Source organism: Embiotoca jacksoni, unplaced genomic scaffold, assembly GCF_022577435.1.
Source record: "Embiotoca jacksoni isolate LCO1_2020_lvr unplaced genomic scaffold, fEmbJac1.0.p SCAF_45, whole genome shotgun sequence".
Lineage (NCBI taxonomy): Eukaryota > Metazoa > Chordata > Actinopteri > Embiotocidae > Embiotoca > Embiotoca jacksoni.
The window spans coordinates 2,124,750-2,149,049 of record NW_027185398.1 but is presented as its reverse complement, the minus strand read 5'-3'; the positions used below and the strand labels follow the sequence as shown (position 1 = coordinate 2,149,049).

General features: G+C 44.7%; 1 protein-coding gene across 3 annotated transcripts in view; it reads left to right on the top strand.

Annotated features, from left to right (window-relative positions):
* Positions 1–339: 339 nt before the first annotated feature.
* The window catches only part of glra1 (glycine receptor, alpha 1), a 98,428-nt gene continuing 74,467 nt past the window's right edge, over positions 340–24,300 (top strand). For all 3 annotated transcript variants that reach the window (XM_069169418.1, XM_069169417.1, XM_069169416.1), the window contains exons 1-2: positions 340–1,827; positions 24,120–24,244. In XM_069169418.1, coding sequence (XP_069025519.1) covers positions 1,757–1,827; positions 24,120–24,244 — 196 coding nt within the window. In that variant the 5' untranslated portion in view covers positions 340–1,756. The remainder of the gene's footprint in view (positions 1,828–24,119; positions 24,245–24,300) is intronic.

Here is a 24,300-nt window from a genome sequence, read left to right as displayed (position 1 = left end):
CCTTATGCAAACTTCTTTGGAGCTGCTTCAGTGTTTTTAAAAAAAAAAATGCTTCACACAAATCAATTTCCTTCCAATAACGGTGTCAAATGACTGCTGGCTCGTCTTAAATCTGTTTCAGAGCATCACCGGTCTGTCGGGTCCGACTTAACTCAATAGTAAGTTGTGTGTGTGTTTTTTTTTTTTTTACTAGACTCCAGTGTATGTAAGAGGCAGAGCTCGTGTCCAGGTAGTGACACCTCTGCCCGCCAATCAGCGCAGAGCTCCGGGCCGCGCCGACCAATGGCAGCGTCCTGTGGGCGTGTCTTATCGCTGCGATGTGCGTTTTTTGGGGAGTTTGGTAAATGACTGCAGCAAGAAAATACAGTGTCGGTCGGAGCGCACCGAGACAAGGCTCTGCCGTCTACACTGTACCTCCGCGTGAGTGTGTCTGCATGTGCGCGCGCCCGGCAAGGGGGCCAGAGTCGCTGCCGCTCTTTCGTGCCAATGGAAGAGGGTCCACATCGGTCCGACGCTCAAGTCTGCACGTCCTTATAACACCTCTCACCGATTTATTCTCCTCCTCTTCTTAACGGAGCCGGTGGCCCCGGTTCATGGGAGCGGATGCGGAGCGCAGCAGCAGCAGCCGCCGGTGCGTCTAAAAACTTGACCATCACCAGACAATGGGAGTAGCTGAGCCGTGCTGCTGCAGCCCCAAGTACTACTACTACAACTACTCGCCCCTGGGAGATAACTACGAGAAGAAGAAGGAGCAGCAGAAGCAGCAGCAGGAGGAGGAGGTAAAGAAGAAGAAGGAGAGGGAGAGGAAGAAGAGGAGGCAGACTAGTTCTACCTGCAGACCTCCCCCCTCTGAGCAGCAGCAGCAGCAGCGGCGGCGCCGGGACTCCCGCAACAGCCGAGACGCACGGATCCAGAGCGACGCTCCGGCTGCCTGTGGGATGCATGTGAGATAAAAAAAAAAAAAAAAATTATAAAAAAAACAACAATCCTGCAGATCTGAGAGAAAAAAGAAGACAAAAAACAGTCTCTGAGTGGATTTGGGGAATATAACACACATGGACAGTTTTTTTTTTTTTTCAACCTGTGATTGTTTTCGTCCTCTGAAAGGAATATGTCTGATTTCCCCTCGAACCGCTGTGGATCTCACAGACTGGACTTCAGGAGTAACCGGGTGTAATTTGGTGCCAATTAACAGCAGCTTGTGAGCGGCTGATCTCCCCTCCTCCTCCTCCTCCTCTTCCTCTTCCTCCTCTTCCTCCTTCTTCTTCCCCTCTTTTTTGGGCCCCCCTTTCACCCCCCAGAACCTGGACGAGCTTCCTCCGCTTCGCCGCTGTCCGTGGTCCTGAACTACAATTTCAGGGTGGATTTTTTTTTTCCGGGTGGGGGTTGGATTTTCCTGCCCTTTTGCTCCATGGTGACGGCGCCGCGGGAGGGGGGGGGAGGGCGTCAGAGCGGACACAAGGAATGATTTCACGGGGAGTGAAGTCATGAGCATCCCGCGGCTCGGCACCGGCGACTCCGGGATCTGAAGCACGCACACAACATAAGCGGAACAATTTCTCTCGGCTCACCTTGGAGGTCATAACCCATCACCACAAACCCCCCTCCCCTCTCATCCTCCTCCTCCTCTTCTTCCTTTTCCTCCACTAAAGGAATTTTAGTTACCCCCCCCCCCCCTCCCCCACGCCCTCCCCTCTCTCTCTCTTTCAGCAACACCTTCACACACACCCCCACCCCCCCACCTCCTCCAAACAAAATGAGACTGGCAAAAATGTGCCGACTAAACGCGCTGGGGATCTATTTGTGGGAAACGGTAGTGTTTTTCAGGTAAGCAGTGGCATGAAATGGACTTCATGAATGGATGATAACGATGTGTGTGTAAATTTGTTGATCAAAATTAAATTTGCATTTTTATTGCTTTGGGACATGCGCAGGGGGAAAATGAGAGCTCCCTTTTAGAAGTCCTAAAGAGGGGAATCCAGGTGGAAACTTGTGGAAGTTTCCTTTGGGATGTGTGTGTGTGTGTGTGTGTGTGTGTGTGTGTGTGTGTGTGTGTGTGTGTGTGTGTGTTCATGATGTACCAGTGGAGTTGGATTGAGTTGCAAGACACGATTGTGAGCTTCTACTCTTGAGAGGTGCGACCACTAGTGGGCGTCTTTGCGTTTGTGGTGTCAACAGGCATGTGATGGAGGGGGGGGGGTGCGGGGGGGGGGGGGGTGCCTCAATGTTTTGATGTCTACATGATGCTCTCATATATGACTTCGAACAAAAAAAGTGCACACTGGTCACTCACAAAAAAAGTGCACACTGGTCACTCATATCAGACACTTTGTGGAGGGAAGAAGGTAAAATATTTCCCTCTGAAAATGGTGAAAATGTGAATAATTTAAATATTTGTTTTTTCAGTTCCAGTCTTCTTTTAAAGATCTCATTCATCTCACTGGTTTTAATAAGACAATCAGTTATTGTGCAGGTTTGGGTTGTAATTTCTTCTTTCATTACAAGCAATCCATGAATGGATTAACAGTGAGTCATTCTGCTGCTGCTGTTGTACATCAAGTTGAAGAGAAACAAGCAAACACAGGATTCAGATACGTGTTGTTTATCTGTGACCGGATACGCCGTATACATGCAGGCACTTACTTTGCCAACAGCTACATGCAGCCCTATTTTTATTTATTGTTTTGTTGCATATTTTTTTTTCTTTTTTCCCCCATGTTGATTTCGAGGTCAACTCCAGTTCCCCCCCCCCCCCTACCCTTCCCTCCACCCCAGCTGGAAGCCACATTTTTCTCATCCCTGCTGCCTTTCGAAAGTTGCCTGTTCATCAGGGCCCCATCTCACGCTGCGTTCAGAAGCCCTTAGCAACCAAATCACGCTGCTGAAATGTTGCAGCAGTCGACAACATACGGTAAAAAGCTGCTGTTAAAATTGGACTCTCGAGAGGTTTTGTTGTCCCGAAACGTGAAGTTATAGACGCTGCGTTGATGGTGAGATGCAGAATAGGAGGTACTGCGGTGGCTTCTGGATTTGGATGACGTGGTTTGTGTTGTTGCCTGATTCGTGTCGAAGACGATCGATTATTTTTACCTGCACGCTGCAAAAACATCGATTAAAAAGTTGATCTTGAGCCGATTGCAAAAAACCAAACAGTTATTGTCTTATTTGCTGATATTTTTGCAGAGCTGTCGCAAAGACGTCAGCTCAGATGTTTAGTGGAGGGGTATCGTGGCTCCAGACCACCACTGGATGCATCCGAATCCAACAGGAATGCATTTAATAAAAGAGTGTTGGACGTCACTGCTGTTCACCGGCTTTAAGTTGCTCTCTTTGGATCGTCAATATCAGCTGCAGGCTTCGTGCGTGAAGGCCTGTTTATTACATAAAGACCTCGATGCAACACGAGAAGATTTTTATCCTCACTTGTGTTCGCATGATGAAGGAGATGCAGTAGAAATATTTAGATCCTACCTGGAGATTCACCTGGTGTTCTACTCATTAGAATACATGTTTTGTTACTGGATAATTAAAGCAGGTGTATTAACATGTTTAAATGTTGTTGCTGGTCGACGAGGGGCTCAAAGGAAATGATTTTACTCATGGAAGTCAGTTTACTGTTGTTATTTACAGTCAACCGTGTGATCATGTGTTCTGTAGGTTATCCGACAGCTTTGAGATTTTACCAGAAAGCCTTCGAGGGGAGGAGTTTGGAGACACCAGTATCTACCACATAAGGCAGAGCCTCATGCAACACGCAGCCAAGTTGCATTATGGGAGTTGTAGGATCCAGATTTGTGGGCTCTTGTCCCATAAATGGGACTAAAAGTTTTGATAGCTCAACCTCTGCTGCAGCAGTGGTGAACAATCTTTTATTTCTGCCTCCCGCAAGTCACAAAAACATTCTATGGATACGCAATAGTACATTGTTGGAGGGACTTTTTAGGTCAATTATACACTGTTTAGTATTTTAGGAGACGAGCTTTAGAGTCTGTAGGAAAAAAAATGTCTCGCTGAAAATTGTGAAATAAATAAATGCAGAATAGACAAACTGAAATTCAAGAAAAACAAATTACAATAAAAGAAGTTCAAAATGGATCAGATTGATCAGATGATATTTGTTTTCTCCAGAGAAGTGAGAGAGGGGAGGCCGTTTACTTTCCCCTCGCTGCTTCTCCCAATTTACACTGAATGCATATTGTATGCAAATAACCTGGCAATATAATAGAGGTAATGTGTCTGGCTTCGGCTTTTTGTATGTTTCCAACCTGCAGGCACGTTTCTCTTCATTGCATCACGTGTGGGTTTTATTTCCCCCTCGGAGGTATTTTCATTATGTGAACTATCAGAAGCGTTTTTCTACCTGCTGCAGAGACTTCCCTCATTTCCACTGAACGAGGCAGCCACTTACAGTCGGGACGGGTGGTGGTTTTGGAGGGTGGGGTGGGGTGGTGGGGTTTGTTGGGGGGCGGAGGGGGTGGGGGTGGGGGCTGCAGTAGGATTTTTTTTTTTGCATTCAGCGCACACTGTTTAGTTAATGAACCAGAGTCTGAATATTGCCGTCTCAGCTCCTCGGGCCCTGGACTCGGCCGCTCCCCCGCTTAATTGATATCTCTTTCCCTCTCCATCCTGACCCGGACCCCCCCCCACCCCCACCCCCACCCACACACACACACCTCATTCCACATTCAGCCTTATTACTAAACATTGATTAGCCTGTCAATGTTCGGGCACCAGACCTGATGAATACACATTTAATGCTCGCACATATCTCTCTCGCTCGCTCTCTCTCTCCACGCTGGTATTATTCATCAAACAGGCAGCAGAAAGGAGAGAGCTGAGAATTTAGATTGAGATCGGACCTGCAGGAAATAGTCATCCTAACGACCATTTCATCTCGTATTCAGGCTCAGATCTTGTGAGTTCTGTCACGACAGGTGAAAGAAAGTGCCGAGAAGATGAGATAATATCCCGAGTTGGCAGCTTCGTTTTGCTATAAAAGTTTTTAATAAAGAGAGGAACCAGCCCTGAAAACGCTGTCAGCTTTTATATTAACAGCAGAAAGAAACTCGACGGAATCTCCGGGTCTGAGCAGTGAAGCCAAGTGTTTTAAAGTGTAATACCACTGGGGGCCAGTAGGGGCTGGCTCCCAAAAGAAACCTCTCCAATAGACTCCCATTCAAAAAGCATCAAGTCAAGAAAGGTTTTTTAGACTCATTCGATAAATTCCCTTCTTCTGATCAGTGGTTCCTTCTAGAAATAATTCCCTCATAAATGACATATTAGGCCTTTAAGAGAGCTATGTTTGGGGGCGTGTCTGGTTTCATTGGTTTCCAGGATAGATGGGCGGGGCAGATCAACCCCTGCTCCTCCCCAGCTCATCCAAATATGGTCACTTCCGGCACTAAAAACGATCGAGACGGCCAAAATGCCAGAGTCAAAGCTTCAAAACGGCACTTTATGAACTCATGGACATAAAACCAGAAACAACTCCAAACATGAACCTGTTCAGGTCTCTGATTCAACCCTTGAATGATTCCACTTGCTGTGTGGATTAGGGAAGCTTCTAGAAATAGTTGTTGGCATTTCAACAAAGACAAAATAACACAGATTGGAGCACCTGTGTGATTATTGTGAGAATCCAAAACTCAAAAGTGGCAAAAATGTGAAAAAAATGAGATTTTCCAGTCAATAACAGACGTTGACTACTTCATTCATATGTGAGAGCAGATCGATGGTTTTAGTAAAAGGAAATAATTAGGAAGCTTGGTAGCTAAATGTTAGAGTGCAGAGGGACTTTAGTTGTAGATAATTCTGCACACACACACACACACACACACACACACACACACACACACACACACACACACTCTCTCTCTCTCTCTCTCTCTCTCTCTCTAGGAGACATGAGACTTCAGAGACCGTCGGCAGTCAAAGAAGGAATTACATAAATATTTAGTCTCTCCTCCAGAACTCGAGTTAGAGCTCGAGATAATCCACCTCCGTTGCTGATAAACAAGCTGTTAATAAACAAGCTGTTAATAAACAAGCTGTTAATAAACAAGCTGTTAATAAACATGTCCGTCGTAAGACTCACAAACCAGCCAATCACAACGAGTCTGCTCATCTCTCTTCTACAGCTGTCGAGTTACTGCTAAATCCAAGAAATAACTTCTTAGTCTGGATCCACGTTCACAACAATTAAAAATACATCTTAAGTTTTAGAAAAAGTCTGACATTATTTCCTTCGTCATTCACACCTCGTTGCCGGAGAGATTTCAGGAATCCAGACAAACACGCTGCAGCGTTTCACTTCGTACGCTCATCAAATCCCACGAAAAAAACACCGAAACCCAACAAGGTCGTGTATCTAAAGCTCGAGTTTATAGATCTCACGTGGAGAGTTTTATTGTGAAAGGACGACAGGAAAATAAAGTGGTTCAGGTGTACCAGCATGTGCACTGATTTTTTTTATTTGTTGCTAAAACCATGTTTTCTTGGACATTCAAACGATGAACGAATGAACGATGTCGCGGCTGACGGGCCGACGAGCCGACTTAACGCCGAACAAACCAGTCGGATGAGCGATGACGCAGCCGAGCTTCTCTGCGTATTACTCACCATCTTCTGCACCAGTTTACGGTCCGGATACGAGCCAGAACCTGCAGGAATAAACTTAAAGTGCACGAGTGGAACGCGACACGCCGCTCGTCTGCTTCCATCGACCGCTCGGCTCCGGGAATGATTAATCAAACCAGTCAGCGTTGCATTTAGAGAATGCCAACGCGCAAACCGTGACCACTGGGGACTACCAATCAGTCAGTCAAGATGATTGACAGGCCTCCGAACAGCCATTGACATCTCTGCCGTATTGCTTTTTCCATCAAGGTGGGAGGGGGGGGGGCTGTTGTTGTTGTTGTTGTCGTTGTCGGAGCAGCAGAGTTTTTGTGAGGAGCTCTGGGGAAGACTCTGCTCGGTTTTGTGCAAAGGGGAGAAAAGGTTTATCTCCAAAACTGGAGCATGTGTACAGTTTGTCACAAAACCTTCTCCGGGGAAATTCATATTCACTGATTTAGACATAATTATGGACCGAATGCATCATTTTACGTGTGCAGGAGTGGAACGAGATAATTAGAGGGGTTTTTTTGGTTGTTGATTTAAAAAAAATAAAAATCACGCTCTGGAGGTGACTTCATTTTTTGCGACAAAATAAAAGCATCTTCCAGGTTTCGAGAGCTTCGCTGCTCCGCTCACGAAAAAATGAACAAACGCTCCTTTTCATCTCTTTTCTTTGATCAGGTGATCTGTTCATTTTTTTCCCATCCGCCTCCCCGTGATAACGCAGATTGATCGTTGCAAACTATTCACCTCCAAACCCCCCCGAACGAAACCGTGCATTGCTGTGACCTTTTCCCTTTTTCTCTATGGATTCCTATTTATACACATTTTATTCTCTCAAGTGGAAACGAGCGAGCGGTCCGTCCGTACTAAACAATTCACTTTCAGTGAAATACGAGCGCTGCTTTCGCCCCGATCTTTAAGGTGGACAGACAATCGAGTAACTGTTGAAGGGGAAAATGTACGTAGAAATCTATCGGGACCGGTGTGATCTATAATTTTACATTAGCAGGGAGAATATTCAGTCGTTCACCTGTCTTGCTGCTGCGCGGTAACCTTGAGCTGGCCTTGAAAAAAGCAGCCGCATGAGGGGGATCTGTGCTCCTCACACACACACACACACACACACACACACACACACACACACACACACACACACACACACACACACACACTGGAGCCCACACACCAGCCATCACGTCACACAGCAAATTAAATCCGACTCTACCGGTTCATGAAGTGAATTGATGTTGAAATTCGGCAATTCAGAGAAGGTCATTCATTGGCTCGCTTAAATTATTTCAAGTAAAGAAGCCCTGGATGTCAGACGCTGTTCAGTCTTTGATATTAAATAAAATGTCCTTATCCTGAACCGGCAGGGTGGAAATTGGGGGAATGGACTGATTTTTTTTTTTTTTTTTTTTTTTTACTAGAGAACAGAAGGAGGGGGGGGGGGGGGATTAAAAAATAAATAAATAAATAAAAACAGCAAATACCCCGGCGGTTTGTTCATTAAATAAAAGGTGAGCCTCGGCGTCGACGGGCGGACCAAACAGAGCCGTGACTGACTGTAATGTCACGTTACCTTCAGTGATATTTCACTTTGGTCGCTTTGGTTCATGAGCTGGATCGGTGTTGTGGATCGGTGTTGTGGATCGGTGTTGTGACTCGGTGTTGTGGATCGGTGTTGTGGATCGGTGTTGTGACTCGGTGTTGTGGATCGGTGTTGTGAATCGGTGTTGTGACTCGGTGTTGTGACTCGGTGTTGTGGATCGGTGTTGTGACTCGGTGTTGTGACTCGGTGTTGTGGATCGGTGTTGTGACTCGGTGTTGTGACTCGGTGTTGTGGATCGGTGTTGTGGATCGGTGTTGTGACTCGGTGTTGTGGATCGGTGTTGTGAATCGGTGTTGTGACTCGGTGTTGTGGATCGGTGTTGTGACTCGGTGTTGTGACTCGGTGTTGTGACTCGGTGTTGTGACTCGGTGTTGTGGATCGGTGTTGTGACTCGGTGTTGTGGATCGGTGTTGTGACTCGGTGTTGTGACTCGGTGTTGTGGATCGGTGTTGTGACTCGGTGTTGTGGATCGGTGTTGTGACTCGGTGTTGTGACTCGGTGTTGTGGATCGGTGATGTGACTCGGTGTTGTGACTCTGTGTTGTGGATCGGTGTTGTGACTCGGTGTTGTGACTCGGTGTTGTGGATCGGTGTTGTGACTCGGTGTTGTGGATCGGTGTTGTGACTCGGTGTTGTGACTCGGTGTTGTGGATCGGTGTTGTGACTCGGTGTTGTGACTCGGTGTTGTGGATCAGTGTTGTGACTCGGTGTTGTGACTCGGTGTTGTGGATCGGTGTTGTGACTCGGTGTTGTGACTCGGTGTTGTGGATCGGTGTTGTGACTCGGTGTTGTGACTCGGTGTTGTGGATCGGTGTTGTGACTCGGTGTTGTGGATCGGTGTTGTGACTCGGTATTGTGGATCGGTGTTGTGACTCGGTGTTGTGACTCGGTGTTGTGGATCGGTGTTGTGACTCGGTGTTGTGACTCGGTGTTGTGGATCGGTGTTGTGACTCGGTGTTGTGACTCGGTGTAGTGGATCGGTGTTGTGACTCGGTGTTGTGGATCAGTGTTGTGACTCGGTGTTGTGACTCGGTGTTGTGGATCGGTGTTGTGACTTGGTATTGTGGATCGGTGTTGTGACTCGGTGTTGTGACTCGGTGTTGTGGATCGGTGTTGTGGATCGGTGTTGTGACTCGGTGTTGTGACTCGGTGTTGTGGATCGGTGTTGTGACTCGGTGTTGTGACTCGGTGTTGTGGATCGGTGTTGTGACTCGGTGTTGTGACTCGGTGTTGGCAGCCCCGTCGGTGTTCGCGGCAACCGCGTAACCAGATTGTAACTTTGACCTTGAACGTGCAACGTATCCAGAGAGGGATCGGTGTGTTTGTTTGTGGAGTGTGGGGTCAAAACCTGAAGTATATAAGATAGTTGGTTTTTTTGTCTTTGGGGCTGATGTTCACTGGGAGGAAAACAAAACGCTGACGTTAAATACCGAAGTCCCAAAACTGAAGAGCCTCGATGATATGAGACACTTTATTATAAAAGTATCCCTAAGAAACATAAGGTAAAAAAAAAAAAAAAAAAAAAAAAAAAATGCACATGAAACCAGACAAAACACTTAAGACACAGTCGCACAAATGGGAACACATTTCATATCTTAGGAAACCCGCCGTGTAAACAAGCCTGAATGCTGTGATCCTCGAGACTTGTCTCTTTGGCTTATTGTCAGACAATATTTGGCCTCTTCTTCATAAAAAAAAAAAAAAGAGATTTTGATTGACAGCAATCCTGCAAACCTTCACATTAATCTGCAATTTGCTTAAGAAAACCTGATTTGGACTTTACCAGAGTTGATCTTTGATAAGATTTGAGACCGCGGCCGCATTTGAATGTCCTTTCCTCACCACTTTACCTCGACCTCGTTGGAAAACATCACGAGGTCGAGGAAAGACGTGAAGGGGAATTCGACATTGGGCCACGTGATCATGACTGGACGTTATTGAAGTTGGTGAAACTTTAATGCTCCTAAGACGCCCCGTTTTGTTCTTACCGTGTTTTATCAAACAAACCTGGACAAACTGGTGAAAAATATCACGTCCTACGTCCTTTTCCTGCTTTACCTCGACCTCGATGGAAAAACCTCACGAGGTCGAGGAAAGATGTGAAGGAGAATTCATATGAACTTGGGAAACGTAATCATGCAGCATCGGTACGTTATTGAATCTACGTGACGTGAATCTAAAAAAAGATGGACTCCTAAAAGCTGAGATACTTCGCCGCAGGTCTCATATATAAATGTGGGCATAAAATATGACTTCATTACCGATGTTGGGACTGAAATTAAAAATGAATCCAGGCCACCGGTCCCAGAAGTGAAACTAAACGGACGCTGCCTTCCCCTCGTGAGTTTATCTACATGAATCCCAGTCAGGACGAATGCACGTAAGACAATAACCTACTTACACGACGATCTGCGTCCGTTCACGCTGATCGGCCGATTTCCCCAAACAGCTGAGTGTGTTGCCACAGCGAGGCATTATCTCCTCTCCCCCTTTTTTTTTGTGTAAAGGATGGTCCGGTGAGTCAAAGCAGATAAAGAAGGAGGCATTTAGAGAATTCACCCCGCTCTAATCACGGCTGCCACTCAGATACTTCGGGGTCATTTCACTCAGTCAGGAAACCTTCCCGAGCGAAATCGACTACTCGACCTCGGCCGAGGACTCGACAGGCGTCGGCCCCGAAGGACTCTGAATGCTGCATCCTGGTATATGAGATGAACAGGCCAGCGTGTGCTCTCAAAGAGGAAAATGTTGGGGCAGTCTGCGACCAATACAAAGCTTCAAAGTCTTACACTTTCCAAAACTTTCCGACCTTTAGTTTCTGCAGCAACTGAACAAACACTTTACACTATAACATTTTATATAACCCTTTTTTTTTTTATTTATAGCCTATTCCATGTTTATTTTTAAAAGTAAAGTTGAAAGTAAATTTGTTTTCCTACCCATCACTGAGGCCTGTTTAATTTGGTTTCAAGGAAGAAGGCATGCTGGGAAATGATCATTTCTGTGTAATGACCTCACTTCCTGTCGTTTGTCTCGACATCATGACATTTTTTTCTCAATGTCAAGAAACTGGTCAGCAAACGGACAAGGAGTTAGCAGCATACGTTAAATGTGTGTATGTGTGTGTGCGTATTAGCGTGTTTGGGGTTAAGGGGGAGGGGCCTAAGAGAAACACGCGCGCTGGGGGTCGGTCATTATTACGTTACGCTGCAGCTGCAGTTTCCTGGTGTATTAAAACGCAGCGGAAAAGCAGCACGTTCAGCACCGCAAGCAACCGAATGTTCCTGAGTCCTCGGAAAGTCCCGCTGAGCCGGGACTCTCCCCGGGATCTAATTTATGTAGAGCCTCGCGCCTCAAGTGGAAACAGAAGAAGAAGACTCGAGTTCCTCGAGAAGGTTCAGACCCGGAGACGCAGCAATGAAAACTCCTTTTGTTTTTTTGAGTGTGTGCGGTGAACAAACTGTTGCAGCTCAGTCCAGAATTCAATCATCCTCTTTTGACCCCTCCGGAGCAACAAAGCTGCCTTTTTTTTTTAAATTTTATTTCTTGCTGCTACGAACCCGGAGGTCAGAGGTCACAGCTCAGGTGTCAGGGTCGGCTACGGAGCAGAATCTGCGGTGCGGGCTGGGATTTATCGTGTTGCTCAAGGACACTACGGCAAGGCCGGCGAGCTGCCAGAAATCTTCCGGCGCCAGTTAACGCGCGCGCACACGCACACACACACACACACACACAGACACACACACACACACACACACACACACACACACACACACTGTGTTCGGCCAAATTAAATCAGCTGTGTTATTTATGAAGCTGCCCTCAGGCTCTTCCATTTGTTCTGCAGGTACGAGGCCGATATTTATCACTCACATCTCCCATCATAACACACACATACACACATATATATATATATATATATACTGTATATTGTTCTTTTTCCTGTGATCACTTTCCGAAGGCCTGTAATGAAAAACAATTGACTTCTCTGGTGGAGTTCGCCACCATCTCTACAATAATTAACTTCTGGGCAGGTTCATTTCCAAAACTTGATGTATGATAATACATTATTGATCAGCAGACGGAGACAGATTTGCAGCATAAATAACGGAATATATTATCAACAGCGTCTCAAAGGACTGAGATTAAATTCCTGGAAATGTTTGGAGCTCCAGCACATTTCTGAAGACAGATGTGTAAACTCAGTTCGGTTGTTGTCAGAGGTTTAATGTTCAGTATCACATCGTCCAGCAGGATTTAAACTCTGTTACAACTCAAAAACTGAATGAACGAAGCTGTTTTGAGGACTTTTCCTTTATATTTGCATTTGGTAGCGAGTTTCATGTTTTCATAGCTCAAACTTCATAGTTTTTACATCTTAAATGTACTTTTTAATTGTTAAATTCCTAATAAATGTATCAAACCTTGCCTCTGCACAGATACAACTTTATTTCTCAGACGTTAATGTCATTATGCAAAGCCTGCAATGAAAATAAAGAAATTTATCCAACATCAAATTTCAGTATAATTTTAAAAAACATGCCTTTAGTCAAGAAATTAAATAAAAACTGAAATATAATATTTATGAGATGCAAAAGTAGTCAAACTCGTATTTTTTTTAAAGCACGAAAGCACCAACGTAATATATGAAATCAAATAAGGAATCCAAGGATTTATGAAAAAAAAAAAATGATTTCCTAACTTCACTTGTTGATATTAAATGTTTTAATTGGTTTTGAAATATTCATCGTCTCTGTGGGAGCTGCAGCCTCCGCGACTGAAACCCCTAAAATCTATGCTGTTTTGGAATTTAAATAAAGACTTCAAGTTTAATTTCCAACATGCCCTCAAAGCTTTTTAATTTTGGAAGTTTTAATATCACGAGACGTATTAAAGTTAGTGGAAGTGTCCAGAAGAGCCTCGCAGCAGCGGCAGATTCCAGCAGGAATCAAACCGCCGAAATATCGGCGATGTTCATGACTATTTTACGGAAACTATTGGTGAGTAGCATTTTTAAACAGGTTATAATTCAGCGAATGCATCCTTTTGAAAGAGTATTTGATAAAAGGGATGCGGATAAATACTTGTAAAAAGTTTTTTTTTTTTTTAAATGTCCACCTAGAAATGACTCTTCTTTCAAACCGCAAATTGTCATTTTTCTGTTTCTGTCTCTGTTCAGATTAAACAAACAAGATATGAAATGTTTATTGAGCTTCAGTCGTGTTTGTAGGTGAATTTCTTTGAACAGCGCCAGGCCACGGGTGGTGCCGATCTTCTAATATAACTCAGTATATTAGCATATACCCCAAAAATGTTGAGCTATTTATTTAAACCTGCAGTGAGAGTAATTACAAAAACACTGTTGTGGCTGTAAAATGTCGGATAAATTGTTGTGAGGTCAGAATTTGGTGGTTTTGGTTCAACAACATTATTATTTCTTAAGATAAAATTTAAAAGGAATATTTAAATTGAAACTTTTAAAGCCCTAAAACTTGCACTGTGGGTTGAGAAAAGCTCGATTTCAAACACAAAGAAACAAACTTGTTGGAAATGTTGGCAGCAAACATGAAAACCGACACGAAGACAAACAGAGTTAACCTGAAAATCTCATCTGCAAATAATTCAGTGAGAGTTTTGACTTTTTGCACCATGACATCGTGACATCGTGACTGTTTTTTTTTAAATTTTATTATTTTTTTGCTTTGCTCTGGTTTTGTGTGTCTGTGTGAGTGTGCCTTTCATTTGCAGTGCCAGGCAGCCTATCTGTTCGTGCCAGGGAAGCGAGCAGCCCCTTTGCTTTCCTGAGTGTTACTAAATGCCAGGATGAGATCAATTAGGGGATTCGGGTCTTCAGAGGCTTTAGGAAACATAATGAGGAACACTTAGGGCTAATGATTGGAGCCTTGCATTAGCCCACACCTCTCATTCGCTCTCGCTTCCCCCCCCCCCTCTTCCTCATCGTGTGCAGATGAGACACTGGCACAGCGACGACTCAGCTGTTTTTTGGTTTTTTTTCTTTCTTCTTTGCTGCCTCAGCGTTGGCCACGGGTCTCCGCTGTAGCCACGGCCAGCATTGATCTGGAATAATTAAAGCAAATCCGAACTTTGATCATGGAAACCCAGAGAAGAAGGGGGAGGTGGGGGGGGGATTATCAACACAAGCAGATGGAAAGAGGCCTCGGGCGGCTCTCGACTGTCGTGCGCCGGTTTACGTCAGTCGGTTGTGAAACTCTTCACGTCTGTTTCAGAGCATGTGTTCACGTGTGAAGCAGCAGCGGCAGCACGGTTGATGATACCGTCGCAAAAAGCACTTTTGATGCTCCAATAACACAATTAATGTAGTGAGTGCAGGACGTGCGCAAAACCTGGACCAAAAGACGGTATCAAATTGCATCATGGGAAATGTAGGAAGCAGCGCTTTCTGAGCTTCAGTTAAAGCGCCCCCTATAGGACCAACGAGTCTTCACACTTCAACGACAGAAAAAAGGTTATTTGACCGGTGGAGGGTACAAGCGACAGGCGTACTGGACCTTCGTCGTCATGGTAACAAACATAAACGCGTAGCTGCGATCGTAGTTTGGGTTAAACTAACTACGTCCTTTAAGTGACGTACGTGTAAATGCGTTACGTTTGTTAAAATAAGTTGACGTCCCGTCAGAATGAGTTCGACCACGTAAATGTCGGTCGTTTTAAGAGCCACCTGAACGTTACGTAAACCAAATGACCTTTGACCTGTGATGATGCTTCAGTTTGAAAGGAAGAGCAGCGCTGAATTCTTTTTTTTGAAGCGTTGATTGTATTCCTGCTGGCCGGCGTGTTGCCGCGGCTTCGGTGACATCAGAGACGTGTGGAGGACAATGATCTCAGAGAACGAACTAAGGAGACAATAAACGGAGACAAATCGCTGCCTGACAGCCAGAAATCAGGGAACAAAAGCCCGTCTGATCTCAGATTACACCTCCTGTTTCCTTCAGAGGAGCGCCGCGGCTCTGTGAAGATATTTGAGTTGATTTGGAGAGTTACAACATCCGACTTTCATCTCTGTGATAACGTGGACGTAACACGATGAGCTGATGAATCATTTCTGCGCCGCGGATCAATCAGGAATTTGATGAAACCTTTGTTTACTTCCGGTGAGGCGGCCTCGGTGTTTTGTCACTCTTTATTTACTGCCCTTGGATTTATTTATTTATTTTTAAATAATAGTAGCGAGCTGTTTGTTATTTTCTCTGCAGAACAATGTGGTTTCGCAAATGTAATGTTACTTTTTCATTATCATGCACAGTAATACTTTTTTTTTCAGGATCATTGTCGATGTTATGTTTATATTTTAGTTTGTCAGGGAGGCTGCTCTGTTTGTCATATTCTCACCTTTATATGTGATACTTATCGTAACTTTTTATATTGTGCTCACATGGTGCATCTTTCAGAGTTCAAATTTAAAGTTTTAGTGAATTAACTCGTTAGGAGTTCTATTATTGACTAAAAACCTACAAATTGATGGAGCTTTAAAGTGTCTGCTGAGTTCACTACTTGATGGGAACCTGGATTCAGCAGGTATAACGTCCTGGTGTCAGAACGGCGCCCCGACAGTGACTGCTTCGCCCCGGAGGCCCCTGATAATTGACTGAACTTCAATCGGGTCATGCTCACGTTGAAGGCCCCCCCCCCCCCCCCCCCCACTCTTCCCCTCCCTGCAAGACTTCCCAGTGTCGGTGCAGATCAGCCTGACGTGTCGCTCCACGTCCGGGGGAAACGCTCTAATCCCGATCTGTGACTAATCTGATTTCAGCGTCATCGTGTTTGTTCGATGCTAATTTGAAAGCTGTTTTTCACACGGGTCTTAGAGCTTTATTATATCATCTCTGCAGCGAGAGCCAAACAAGAGAAATTTGTTTTGTTGTTTGTTTTTTTTTCCAGCAGGAGCCTGATCCTATCGCACTCGTTGTTGTCGTCGTAAAGAGGATTAAACTCGGATTCGTCACGTCGCGCCGGGAATTATTGGCACCGAGATAATCTCTGATCCTCCTAATTTGCCGTCGTTGAGAGAAGAACGGGACGCGTGCCGGGCCTCAGAAAGCCTTGATGTCTTCGTACTGATCGGCATCGACCGAGCCGTGCCGTTAACCGAGCTTCTGCTCTCGTAAAACTATCGACAGACGCGGACCGCCGTCATCGATCGGCCTCACGTGATGTCGCCGGTCGACCCCGCGACCTCCGGAGCCGTTAGCGTGAACTTTACAAGCAGACGGTTATCACAACGGGGTGAACAGTCGTGGACGTGAGTCTGATTTAATCTCAGCGGTCACAGTGATCTCACATCATGAGAGCGTAGTAACGCCCAACAGGATTTTAATCCATGTAATTTAATTTTTTCAACTAGGACCATATTTTCTCATCATTTTGAATGAATGTACGTCCACTGAAACTCCTTTTTGTCACCGACCTGCTCCGATTCTTAATTTAATGTCATGGAAAGGATCCCAAACACGAATAATATAAAACATAAACAGAACAGATTGTGTCTTTTTGTCTTCAGAGCGAGAGGATTTTCGAAGACTCTGCAGATTGTTGCTTTTTCATTCCAAGTCTCGAACAGCAGATTTGTGCCGCATGCGAAGCCAAATAAACAATCGATATCAGCCTTTTTCATTTTGTTGGCTTGTTGGTCTGAAGACTCACCAATTTCTGTTAAAACAACAAGTGCAGCCAGAAAATATACTGTAGATCTTTAAAATAAAATGCCGAACTGCATCTCAGAAATCTTCCATCGTTAGTGAGTTCCTTTCCTGTTTTAATCATTTCTGCCACTTTAATAACACATATTCCTCCCGGCGTCGCTCGTCGGACGTCGCAGCACTAACTCACGTCTTACTGAGCCGCTCGGCTCGTCGTCATGACGTCAGAGTCAGTGATGACGAGCAGAAAGGACAGAAACAGTCATCGGCTCTGCTCTTTTATCTCCTTTTGTTCGTCCTACACGATCATTCCAGCCTCTCCGATGCACTTGGGGGGGGATGACCTTTGACCCCTGAGCATGATTTTTTTTTTCCTAATTTCTCTTCAGATTTTGTGGAAAAAATAATATTTAACGCTGGCTTTATGGGCGACTGTCATCTCGGGTCAACGTTCATGCTCAGATTAGACATTTCCGATTTCTCCGGCTTGCTTCTGATCAAACTTTGAGGTGTGACACACGTGTGTGTGTGTGTGTGTGTGTGTGTGTGTGTGTGTGTGTGTGTGTGTGTGTGCGCACTGGCATTTAAAAAATCGCAGACTGGCCAAAATAATGGGAGGTCCGTATCTAAAGGTCAGAAATTCTGACTTTAAAAGGTCACAAATGTTCTTGATGAATCTTGTTCCTGATTGGCCTAAAGCGTGCCTCCATCAGCGTTCTTTCCAAATTTGAAAAAGTATTTCGGACTGAATCACGAGGCGGCGGGCTGAGTCAAAGACAGACGCACACTACGAGACGATTTGTCATGTCGTCCCTCAAACTGTGACTGTTCCCTGACTGAGTCTGGATTGAAATAAAGGTTCACCCACTAAAACTCATGGAAACCAACTCAAGCAGCAGCCAGCGGCGACGTCACATCGTTGGTTTGTGAACGTTATGAATCCTCCAGTTCAGATTCTGTCCGTCACCATCTTTGCGAGTTCGGAGCGGTTTGGAGCAGGAAGTGACCATATTTGGACGAGCTGGGGGAGGAGCCAGCGGTGGATCTGACCGATCTGATTGGAAACCTGACGATACTACGTCCCGCCCACCGATAGCTGTAACCTGACTGCACCACAGGCCTGTCAATCAAACAGACACGCCCCCAAAAACAGGTCTTCTTGAATCTTCTTTTCTAATGAATGAGGGATTATTTTCAGATGGACCTCCAGAAAACTAATAAGAAGGAGTGACTTTAGCTAACAACACCGAGATAACTGATGGACACATTTTATTCACTTTGGATTTGATGAGAGAAGTTGAATGGGAGTCTATGGAGCCGGAGGCTTTTTGGAGCCGACCTCTAGTGGCACTCGCTGGTATTGCAGCTGAAGACACTTCTGCTCTTCTGATCTTCTACCGTATATATTTATTCAACCTGACACTAAGACTGAAGATAACAAAAAAAAGAGAGTTATTCATGAAATTACAAAAAGAAAATGAGCTTCTCAAGATGGATAAAAAGTCAGAAAAAAAGAAAAAAAAGAAAAGAGACATTAACATGCCGCAAACAAACAAACAAAAAGCAACATGCAAGCGTCGCTGTCACATCCATCAACAGCCGAGGGCGCTTTCGTAATGTGATGTTCACTTAAAACTTTTCAGTCTGATCATCAACACCATCAGTCAAGATGTTTCTAATGGAATTATCTGCGTTATGATTTATGACGGTTACAACATCATCAGCATCAGCGCGGTCCTTTAACAGACAGAGAGAGAGCAGCCTCATCTGTCAGCTGTGGACACGCTGTGAGACGTCTTTTATGTCGACACCACAACCAATTATAACAACATCAATTACACGAGTTGTTTACAGCGTCGGTGGGATTCTTTTTTTTATTTTGCTCATTAGGTTTGTTATTTATTGTGTTTTTGTGCTTCAGATAATTGTCCAATTTAGTGCACAGTAAAATGTACGCAGAAAATTCCGCTAATAATATTCAGATGAATATTTTCATGAGCTGGCGGATGAGGTCGAGCTCATCACGTCACTGTTCACGCGCAACAGGAGCAGTCGCTCAACTTTTTGATCGCCCTTCGAAAAACAGTCCAAGAAGCCAAAACGACGAGGTAAACCGGAGCTGCAGAGACGGTGATGATTCTCTGCAGGCGTGTCGCTGCTCGTCTTCACGTTACATGTTGTAATTTATTCCGCTGGCGATTTGCCAACATTTCCGGCGCCCGTTATTTAATCACGACCAGATAAGTGGACGAACTCTTCTCGCAAAGTGGTTCATTCATTTTTAGATTTTGTCATGTTTAGCTTGTTAGGTGCCCTCAGCATAATCATCATCAATCATCTTATATCTTCAGCTATGATCATTATAATGTCATTATTCAATTCAGTTCAGTTTCATTCCGATAGCGACAAATCAGTCCTCGCAGGGCACTTTACATAATACACAATATTATAATGAATCATCAGGATGATGTACGATCGTTAAACAATGCTGGTAGATGCTACTGGTGCTAGATTGGATCGGCGGGAGGGATCCTCAGCCTGTGATTGGTTGTTGTGTTTGAGGTAAAGATTAGGCACCAGTTGATTGATAGTAAAATCAACCAATCACAGCAACGTAGAGTATAGCACCTGCTTCCCTCCGGCTGATCCGATCTAGCACCAACCTTGCTGCTGGGTGTGTGTGTGTGTGTGTGTGTGTGTGTGTGTGTGTGTGTGTGTGTGTGTGTGTGTGTGTGTGTGTGTTGAGGAGGTCATGTGACTCTGCGGGCAGGGTGACCGAAGCGGCTGGTGGCAGCGTGGACGGAGACAGCAAACTTCATTTACTGTTCCTTCAACTCACACACACACACACACACACACACACACACACACACACACACACACACACACACACACACACACACACACACCCTCCTCCTCAGTGCCCTGCATGATTTGTTTTCTAATGTTTTTCACTGATGAGGGCGAGCTGGTTGGAAGGTCGGTGTGTGTGTGTGTGTGTGTGTGTGTGTGGGGGGGGGGGGGGGGTGGCAAAGAGTGTGTGTGTTTGTGCATTTGCTTGTGTACCTGCTTGCGTTTATTTACCTCGGTGTCGCGCTCTTGTGCACAAACACCACGAGACCAGGCCTAACAAGGGTTTTGTCCCTTTTTTAAAATAATTATTATTTTGTTTTCCGCTCACGGCCGCTCCATAATTCCCGCTCTCGCCCGGCGGACCGCGATTCTGATCAGCAGTTTCCTGATAAAACGACAGCGCCGACTACATTACATGTTTATGAATTGCTAATGGCGCCATTTATCACGCCGTGCGATGCGGTTTACCATATTGAAAGTCACGGTTAGAGCTTCTAACATTTAGAAGGTGAAAATTTAAACGTGATCGACTGTATCATCTGTCATTTTAATTTATGGGAGATTAATGCAAGCAGCGGTGCTCTCCTCCCCCACACTCATCAGGAGATGCAGCTAACAGCTGCATAATCGTCACATTTAGCACTTCAAACTCTCCGTGTTGCTCTTATAGGAAATATTCAAGCATCTATTCAAAGGTCAGGAAGTTCAGGTGATGAGTTTTATTCACCTAAAAGGACTTTGTGAACTTCAAAAAGTCTAAAAACGCAAAGAAAAACAGACTTTCAGTTGATGTTGCTCCAGTTTGCAGCCTGAACTTTCTCAGGAAATAATTTTGTGTGTTTTCAATCATTGATACTCGGATCTCCTGATGGCTGACTGACTGACTGCTGCTTCGCTGGATGTCTGAGTGCTGCAAAGTGAAAATGTTCCAGCACCGAGATGAATTATTGCTCATAAACACAAGTCCAGGACTTCTGCTTGCTCGACCAAACTTCGGCTCCGGCAGATCTGAAATAAAACATGTACGTCCGGGAAAATTCCCTTCAGGCCTGGAATCTTTTTTTTTTGTCTTTAAAATGTATGAATCGTGTTTAGGCTCGAATGTTCAAGGAGGTTTCGGATCAGGAAAGCAGCTTCTTTGACAGCCACATTTTAAATAAATTAAACATTGCTTTCAGTCACAGCAATAATCAACAGTCATACGAGGTATGATCTAAACTTTGAACTCTTGACTCTCTCATCAGGTTTCTTTCACTTTTTTTTTTTTACTTATAAATGATGAACAAGACATCCGATATGTTCCATATTTCCTCCAAATTCAGCCTGAATTAATGTGGAATTTAATATTTTTACAAACATTTGGGATAAAGTAGAAACAGCAGAGTCATCGGCCCTGACTCGACATTATTTGGAAGCACGATTCAAACTGTGCAAACCATTTTAAGACACTAATAGCAGCAGCTGTAGGTCCTGAGTTTGTAACAAGAATGCCTACGCAGCAAAAACATTGTCTACCCTTTCTGTCGTCTATAATAAAGTCAGTTTATCTATATTAGCACATTTATACACCACACGAGTTGACCAAAGTGCACAATATCTGACAGAATTCAAACTAATCAGACTTGAAACGATTCATCAATTAAAAACAAATTAAAAGAACAAGAAAACAATACTAAGCCTCAATAACAAGTGAGAAGTAATTGATACAGAAAAAATAATAGCTTCAGGTAGAAATGGCAGAGAAAATACATGTTTTCAAAAGTTTTGAACGCTGGTGTTGAATTTTACGACCTGATCTGGAAGCGGAAGCTGTTCTAAAGTTCTTCTGAAATCTAGATGTAGATCTTTCTGAATCTAGTCATGTGACCAGAGAGGAGATGATGGAGCGGTGCAAAAAGTCAACGGTTCTGAAAGCTGATTCATTGATGAACTAATTCAGAGACACAAACCGACACGGTGAAAAGGTCTCCGAGTTCTTCCCGCGTCGTCTCTGTTAACGAGGCTCGTTGCGAAGCTGTAGTGGGATGAAATGGGTCAGTACAGCGGCGTATTTATAGCCCGCGATCGCAGTGCTGTCCGTGCTCTTTCTCCAGGCGCAGCGGGGAAATTATGCAATGAAACACAAACTGCACTACAAGTGTCCGCTAATGCGGTTCCACTGTAGGGGTCCACGGGTCAGCTCGGTCCTCGCTCAGAAGGAAGTCACTGTCAGTTCACTTCCAATCTCGCCGAGGCAGCAAAGCATTTCGCTTTTCAAATCCCAACACTTGACTTTTGAAAATGTTTTTCACGGCCTGTGGCACAAGAACGGAAAATCAGCTGTTTCACCCGAATGAATGAAGGAATGATGGATGAAGTCCGAAAAACTAAACAAACAAACCACAAAACTTCTGATCTTTATCTCTGAAACCTAAATAACAGAATGGGTGTATTGTTCACTGAAGATTTTAGACATGCGGGGCGTTTTGGAAAGTCAGGAAATATCGGCGTTATGTTCACTGGAAGAGAGACGGACCCGAACGCAGAACAGCGGAGACAAGAGGTCCGAAGCAAACAAAAAGCTTTTCATATCCAAAACGGGAGCCGAGTTTCAAACTGCTTACAAACAGCTGAAGTACAAAGACACAGAAAACCAGCTGGAGTTGAAACTTACAAAAAAAAAAAACTGCTGAAGTCCAAAATACAAAAGGAAGAAAAGGCAACGAGCAAAACGCAGAGCTGAGACGTCCGAAGCAGAAACAATCTAATCAGAGTAAAAACTACTGAAACAGGTGAGGAGGCCGAAATAGGACGACATGATGCACTTCCCTTAGTACTCACATGTAGTACTCTTACATGTTGTGTAGTACTTTAATTTTGACAGGGTGGTGTAGTCTTAAGCAGCACGCCGGAAACAACCATAACATTTGAATGCATCGCTTGCCGACTTCAATTATTTCATCGAGAAATGAACGTGTTCCCGGCTGCTTGTAGTGCACTTAAGAACGCAAAAATCATGAGCGTTAGCATGAAAGTACGCAGTTCTGGAACACAGCCGTAGACTAAATACACTAAGGAGAGGAGAACAACGAGGGACGGGTGAAACTTATTAAGGCTTGTTTTAGAGGAGCTACAACTCGCCTGGAAGACAGTCTGAACAGGAAGTCCCAGAAACCCTCACTTCCTGTTAGATCTGATCTCGACTTAATAAAATGCCATCAGAGCCAGATATCAGTCTGTTGTTTTTAATTATGACAGATGAGACGATAAATACACTATTAAGCCATCAGTATATTCACGGGGCGTTCACGGTTGAACCTGCTAGACACGGTAAAGTGATAACAGGATATGAGTCACTCTTCGGATCATTAAATCCGAGGAACACGAGTCCGGTGACGTGTATCGAGCAGCGACGCTTACTGCATATATCAAGTCAAATGTTTCACAGCTATCGATTCTCTCCGCAGATTTTTCTCTTTGGGGAACAAACCGGGTTTCATCTTTCAGCTCAGTCCTGTGATCATAGAGTGTGTGTGTGTGTGTGTGTGTGTGTGTGTGTGTGTGTGTGTGTGTGTGTGTGTGTGTGTGTGTGTGTGTGTGTGTGTGTGTGTGTGTGTGTGTGTGTTATTGAGCGCCAGAGTTATTGTGCGTCTAAAGGCCGTACCGGGGATTTGACATGATGCAGAGAGCATCTAATGAGCACGATGGGCTTTAAGAAGGTAAAGAAGTCGACTGTGTAAATACACTCGGCCTTCTTGTAAAATCAATGTGGCACTCAGCAGGACACGCAGCGGTTAAGTGAATGAGAGCATTAGTTTGAGTAACTACTCCACGAAAACAAGCGTGTGCGATGACCACGAATGTGTTAAACCTTGAATAATTCTGTTTTTAATCTAATTGAATTAAATGAAACGGTTTGATGCTTCGGCGTCGACGGGTCTCCAGATTAAAGTTTGTCAGATCAGCACTTCATCACAAAGGTGCATTTACACTTTTCAAAAGGTTTATTTTACAGGAGTTTGGAGGCTCTGTTGGCAGAAATCAAATAACTTATTCATAATTATGTTTTCATTCGTGTTTAATCACCTGAAACTAAGAATGATTGGATTTTCACCAGCTCAGAGTGAGCCGTACGTATCGGGCATGTGGGAGGTGGGTCCTCATCCCCAGAGGGTGGCCATGTTGGACCGCCATGTTTCTACAGTAGCCCCGAAGGGACAAACGAAAACACAGATTGATTAACACGCTAATAATCTCTCTGACTGTAATCTGTTTTGTGCTGCCGCATGTCCCTGTGTGAGTAACCCGCCGCCGGTTGTTTTTACGATCTGACAACGTTTGCGTCCGTCTCTAACCAGATGCACCTTTTCTGTCTTGCAGCTTGGCAGCGTCGAAAGAAGCTGCGGCGAGGAAAGCCGCCACCCCGATGCCGCCGTCCGAGTTTCTGGACAAACTCATGGGCAAAGTTTCGGGTTACGACGCCAGAATCCGACCGAATTTCAAAGGTAGGCGTCGCCACCAAGACTCAGTCGGATAAAACGGGAATGTAGCCTCGTGTTGT